The sequence below is a fragment of the Strongylocentrotus purpuratus genome, unplaced genomic scaffold, assembly GCF_000002235.5.
Source record: "Strongylocentrotus purpuratus isolate Spur 01 unplaced genomic scaffold, Spur_5.0 spur5_scaffold_20, whole genome shotgun sequence".
Classification (NCBI taxonomy): domain Eukaryota; kingdom Metazoa; phylum Echinodermata; class Echinoidea; order Camarodonta; family Strongylocentrotidae; genus Strongylocentrotus; species Strongylocentrotus purpuratus.
In genome coordinates this window covers 12332020-12338782 of record NW_022145606.1, presented here as the reverse complement: position 1 = coordinate 12338782, position 6763 = coordinate 12332020, and the positions used below count along the sequence as shown (strand labels likewise).

The 6763-nt window shown below is 38.9% G+C and overlaps 1 protein-coding gene across 1 annotated transcript; it reads left to right on the top strand.

The window, feature by feature from the left end:
- Positions 1 to 680: 680 nt before the first annotated feature.
- Positions 681 to 6200, top strand: LOC100890505. The gene is made up of 3 exons (XM_003728700.3): positions 681 to 858; positions 3745 to 3933; positions 5266 to 6200. Exons 1-3 carry the CDS (start codon positions 801 to 803, stop codon positions 5523 to 5525), a joined length of 507 nt encoding a protein of 168 aa, XP_003728748.2. The 5' UTR covers positions 681 to 800; the 3' UTR covers positions 5526 to 6200.
- Positions 6201 to 6763: the final 563 nt, after the last annotated feature.

Sequence of the window (6763 nt, the reverse complement as noted above, 5' to 3'; positions counted from 1 at the left end):
ACTTCGCCAAAGCTAGAGCCTACCAGGATTCCTTTTTTGTGTCAACCATCAAGGACTGGAATAACCTCCCAACCTCCATAGTAAACAGCCCATCATTAACCACTTTTAAGAACAATCTACTTAAACATTCCCAATAATTTGATTTGAGTCAACCCACACACAGCGTGCTCTGTCTACAAATACGTTAGCGTGGATGTGTCTGGAAAGGACATTTTGCTGACTAAATCATACAGATACAGATACAGATACTTATTCCTTGGAAAGCGTGTTTGTTTGTGTGAATATGTGTGGGTGGGGATCATTTCTACATATCATCTCCTTCAAAAATGTGGGTGTTTTTCGAAATTATCAAGTACTTATACTCACCATGCTCAAACGTAAAATATTGTCAATTTTTTTTTAGTACAATCCAATCGAATAGAATAGACCCTCACCCATAATTACATGAACAGAATGAGCACATTTTCGCGAAATATGAATTACGTGACTGAACACCAACAATAAAATCGGTTTCCACTTTGCATCTCACGACTAAAACACCTAAATGACACGCCTTGGTCGCGTGACACAGTACAATACTGGTGATTGGCTACTAAACGCAACGACGTCATCTGGTATTCAGTCGGTGATTTGCTACTGCTAACATCGGTGGGCGTGGCTTGAGGATGGTGGAGGGAGAGAGACCAGAGCTGGTATGAATATGCACAGTCCTCATAGAACAGTTCACTTGTAGTTGGAACTCGGATCGAGGAAGGTTCCCTGCTAACTACGACTCATATTTGCAGATCGACATCTATTGAATGACCATGATGAAGGCCCAAGTTTTCCTTCTTGTTGCGGTGCTGTCTTTTCGAAAGGGTAAGTGATAGATTAGTATTAATAATCCCGATACGAAGATTCGTTCTAACCCTGGGCTTATGTCTACAATCTCGTTTAACAGAAGGAAACAGGGACTTTTAGATTTGCGTGGACGTGGACGTGTGACGTATTTCTAAGGCACTGGCAGTCACGTGTGACGTCCTTTTAAGGCACTGGCAGTGGCATTGCCTTTAAAGGATGTAAGACGTTGCAGTCCACGTTCTCGTCGTGCAAATCTAAAAGTCCCTAATATCGACTTCCAGACGACTACCTATACAATAAGGTGATAACTTGTATGTTATTATTATTTAGAAGGGGCCGGAATGTTACATACAGTTGTATGGGGTGGTCCTATTGTGGTACATACCAGGATGCGATGCATATGAATCTTGAAGTGACTCAGTAACATTGTTGAAGGTTGTATGAAATGTTTACTTATTATACTCCTTTTAATGTAGTTACCTTCTAACCTGAAAAAAACCTCAAACCAACAAAATATTTATGGTTTTCTATGAATGCTTCACTGGGCAACACTCTCTATATAACAGTATATTCTGAATTTGAATTCTCCCAACCGTTCTCCTTGAAAATAAGACATACACAGGATTTGAAATATCTTTAAACACTTGAATGTCTGGAATGGTATTTACAGCCAATTCATTGATTTGTGATGATTTACATTCACCTAAAATCTAGTTAAATTGTAATTGTAACGGAATCGATCAGATCAGTTATTCCCAATTGTTTTCATAAATAATGGTTTACTCAAACTTTCAGATTATCTTTAATTGTACATATAGCATTGACGTCACTACCTTAGCACCATTTTCTCTCATCTGGAAAATGTTACCAATTTCCTTTAAGGCTCGTTTTGATATGACACGGTAAAAACAAACAATAAATAAACAAACAACTGCTCTTTTTACCGTGTAAACTGAATGCGAAATGCGATCAACAAAGGTTGTACGTGTATTTACTTATATTAGTTCGGTGTTATAAGATACAGAAATGCTAAATGAATTACATCATTATACAAACAAAATTATATTTATCATCCCATATCTGAACGACGCTTTAAGTCCAGGGTACAAGACGTATGATGGCCATTTGGCCATCATACAAGATGTACAAAGACCGTCAATATTACACTATTAGCTTGAATGTGGTACTGAAACTGAGACCAGCATCTTACCCCGTTGACTAGTTAGCTCACACATTGCCTGAAGGTTCAATACAGGAACAACCCGGTACTAGTAGGTACAGGGTTAACAGTCCAGCTACAGGGTCTAAGCTCGAAGTGGATTTTTTGTTGGTGTCAATATACTTCTCTTAAATCTAGTTTATAAATGTTTTTAAGTTTTGTTAGTGTGGTACTGGAACTGAGACTAGCATCTTAACCCGTTGACTATTGAGCTCACACGTTGCCCATAGGTATAATACAGGAACAATGCGGTATCAGGGGAAAATGGTTAACATTCCAGCTACAAGATCTAAGATTCAAGTAGGGCTTCTTTGGTGTTAAGATACTTATCTTAATTCTAGTTTATGAATGCTTGTAAGTGTTTGAATGAGGTACTGAAACTGAGACTAGCATCTTACATCGCTGGCTACTTAATTCACACATTGTCCATAGGTTTACAACCACCCTCTAGGACAACTACCCCCGGACAACTCTCCTAGGGAGTAGTTTTCTGGGGTGAAGTTGTCCTAGGGGTTAGTTGTCCTAGGGGTGGATGTCTGGGGTAGTTGGCCGGGGATAGTTGTCCCGGGGGTAGTCGTCCTAGAGTGTGGTTGCCCTAGGGGGTAGATGTCCTATGGGGTAGTTGTCCTAGGGGGTAGTTGTCCTAGGGGGTAGTTGACTGGCGGTGGTTGTCCGGGGTGGATGTCTAGGGGGTACATGTCCGGAAACGGTTTACTCATAATAGTTGTTTTCGAAGATATATCTTTAATATAATGCACTTATTTCAAAAAGTGCTTGCCCTGTTATGAATTCGAATGACTGAGGAAAATCCGAGGCAATCTGCATCTGATTTTGAATGCCAATTTGGAATGCCCAGTGAATGAAATTGTCGCAAGGATAATGATTTTTAACGAGGGAAAATTATGTCGAATGCATACCCTTTAAGTTGCTATTTTCAAATTGATGTGACTCATTTGAAGAATTTCTTGCACTGAATACAATTCAAAGGGGATAAATTAAATGAATGACCATTTGTTAAATCTATGTTCGTTTTTCAAAGTTAAACATAACACATTTCAAGAGCTTATTGATTAAATAACGAGTTTGATTTAACAAACAAAAACGAATCAGAATTACAATTTGCCATTGCGATAGTCAACTTGAATGCTGTAAAATTTAAATATTAAACCGAATGACCAAATCGCAAAATTGAACGGGAAAACCTATAGGAGAGTACTTTTACAACTTTGAAAGGTGGGAATGCATGTTATGAAAATATTTATTTAAGTAATATCATTTTTATTTTTATTATTAGTATTATTAGTATTAGTTTTGAATATATAGATGAGGGGATTGAATAGATGTTTAAATAAAGACACGAACACAAATAAATAAACAAACAAGAATTGCATTAACGAATTGATGAATAAATAAATAAACCAGAAAAAGCATAAGCAAATTGATGAATAAATAAAATGATGACTGATTGAATAAATGGATAGATGAATAAACTAATGGAGCGATCACAAAGGTTCGTACGAACGATTATTTCGTACGAATCTCCCTGTTTTTGCATTGTCTTCCCGAATTTCGATTGTCTGAAAATCGTTCGTACGGCGTTCGTAGCAGTTTGTAATGCCATTTGTGACCGAGGCTTAACAAATAAAATGAAGAACTTATAAATCTACCTTCCTCACCTTCCACAGTCCAAGCTCAACAATGTTACCAGTGTTCTTCCTACACGGCGGACTTAGACATAAGCACATTCACCAGCATGCTGACATCAACAGGGATACCGCCCTGTGATGAGAATTACCAACAAACTAGCGTAAATTGCAGCGCAGAGGGAGGTTGCCTAAAAACAGACTACGACTTTGAATTCGAAGTGCAAGGACGTGAGTACAATACACCAGTTTATGGTTGTATCAGTGTGCATGCGCAGACAGTTGACCTCGGGTCATTGGCCCTGAAACAAAGCCAATGACCTGAGGTCAGTGGTATTTATGCGTAAATTAAGATTGCGCCCATGCAAATGATGATGTGCGCGCACAATGCAGCGCGTAGGCAGTGATATCATCATAATTTGCATGGGCGCAATCTCAATTTACGCATAAATACATGACCTCTAGGTCATTGGCTTTGTTTAAAATGGCGCACACAACCGTAAACTGGTGAATAGCCATAACTTATGATATTGATATGTATTAAAGCGTCGCTACAAAAGTTACAACTTCATATTCATACCCCTTGTAAACTGTGATGTTTAAGGGTTTTTTTTCGTAACTAAAGAATGAAAGGTGCACTGATAGAATTAAGGCCTTTGTTGAATACTTTTAGATGTAAGCTGTAATATGTCACATTCCCAAGCAACATAAATCGGGACAAATCTATTTGGTTTTAGGGAGCTGTAGAATATGTAGCGTGTTGCTAGCGCGCTGCGCGTATACAGGGCCCTGATCCACGTATGTCTGGCGTTGGTCTAGCGCGCTCGAGCTGCGCTGGTCTGGCGTCCTTTTGGAGTTTACATTCATGCGTCGAGCTCCGCGCACACTTTTGAGAATGTACAATAATCCGGACGCACACAGCGAATGACGTCGAATGCATAGCGTTGGTCCAGCATTGGTTTAGCGCACTCGACGAACGAGTAGCGAAGGAATACGCACACCTTACGCACAACAACGCACTTTTAAAAATGCAAATTTTCAATGCGCGGGCCGTGCGTCGCCCATGCGTCCCCTATGTGTGACCGGTACTTTTGTTGTGCGTTAGGCGTGCGTCATCCTCCGTTACTCGTTCGTCGAGCCAAAACGACGCTAGACCCGAGCAGAGCGCGCTAGACCAACGCCAGACACACGTGAAGCAGACACATCCGGGGGCCTCTACACCCCCCCCCCCCCCCCCATGGTATTCTTCTTCCAGTTGTCTTTGTGTCTCAATCTAATGTATTTGAATCCTGTTTTGGCCGTGAATTATGTCAGTTTTTTTTTTTATTCTGTGAACCTGTGCGCACAAAGCCCTAGCTTTTGAACAGGTTTACTCTCCTTTTCCATATTTGATGATTAACCGGACATTGTGTCGTGTCATTGATTACTATGATTCAGTATATTCAAGTCCATGTTACATGAGGAATGTTTTGTAGAATGTATTATGCTTTATGAGTTTTGCATGGTATGTGAACGAAAGCAACAAAACCACCATCTTTTAACATGTCTCGTTCTGTATTGCAGTGGGTAGAGTGAGCGTCGCACAAGTCATACGGACTTGTGGAGCACCTGCGGACGAGTGCGAGAGCGCCAGCGAACTCGCCATCAACGCCCAACGAGACGTGAGCAACGCCGTGTTTCCCTCTACCATTCAGTTCGTCTCCGGGAGCGGGCGTGTGTGCGTCTGTTCGGATAATCTCTGCAACAGGGCCCACGCAACAACGCTTAGTCTTGGCGCCCTGCTTGCGTCTCTACTCGTGTCTTATATCGCTATGAAACAGTAAAGGGAGAATTCACATTTCTCCGATGGTAGTACCTTGATCTAGTGTGGGGGGGGGGTCGAACCAAGCTTTCTTTAAAATGCTTAAGTAAAAATTCAACAACAAAAAATCATATTCAAGATCAAATTCTAATTGTAATTCTAATTTTTAAGTTTAAGGTTTGTTAGATAGTCCTGTTACCACCCCTGCCCTTAGTACACGTCCGCAATTTGAATTCATATTTTATCTGATCCATTAAGGGGGAAGTCCACCCGGATATTACGTTAAATGTAATAGAAACAGACAAATGGAAGCAACAGATTAGTGAAAGTTTGAGTAGACTACGAATAAAACCAAGAAAGCTAGGGATTGTTGAAGTTGTTATCGATCAAACACATTGTGGGAACTCGGTGACGTGTCTTGCGAGGTCAAGATTCCATTTGCTCTGTACAAAAAAAAAATTACAAAAAATCATAAATTTCATGCACCCTAAATATAATCATTACAACTATCTTTTTGATACAACGGTATGAAACAATTCTATTCCAAAATCTAACTTATAAAAAGAAACATATGCAACATTTTCTGTACAGAGCAAATTGTTAAATGGAGAAAATCTCGTAAGATACGTAACGGTGTTGCCAATTTGTGCTTCAATGATGTCACTAAAAATATTTTTTAAAAACTTCCCATTTTCAATCGGATGTGGCTTAAAGTTTCACTTACTTATTTGTCTCGCTGTTCTGCTTTTATTAATACAAGATGACTACCAGGAAAGACTCCTTTAAACAAAGAAAGTACTTGGATAAGTATAATACGTTCATTTTGGTAATGAGATCAATATTTTTTCATTTATTTTTTTGGTGAGAAAAGCGCAAGGAATACAAATTCAAATGCATAATTAAATTATACACATTATATTCAGAGTATATTTTTAGAGACGAGATTGTTTTAAAATTGAAAACGGTATTAAAAGTAGATGTAATTTACTTATTATTCTGTCGAAAATGAATAGTTGGATACTTTAGTATCACTAGCCCGAATGGTGAATGTTCTGGCGTGGAAGTGCCTGGATGGACGAGCTCAAAAACAAAACAAAACAAGCTTTTTAACTGCATTGCCTTTTCCTCAGTATTATCTTATTCTTATAATGTAACCTTCTTAAAATTGTGATGATTTTTAAATTTTATGTTGAAATGTAATTATTTGGTCTGTATTTATATATTTATGTATATGTATAGCAACTTTAAATGTCCGATAAC

What these genes read in the sequence shown, in the direction of transcription:
- LOC100890505 (XM_003728700.3), top strand. Translation starts at nt 801, where the DNA reads ATGACCATGATGAAGGCCCAAGTTTTCCTTCTTGTTGCGGTGCTGTCT. An exon ending in GGTGCTGTCTTTTCGAAAGG is followed by an intron (nt 859 to 3,744) that starts GTAAGTGATAGA and finishes CACCTTCCACAG; the next exon opens with TCCAAGCTCAACAATGTTAC. An exon ending in TGAATTCGAAGTGCAAGGAC is followed by an intron (nt 3,934 to 5,265) that starts GTGAGTACAATA and finishes TCTGTATTGCAG; the next exon opens with TGGGTAGAGTGAGCGTCGCA.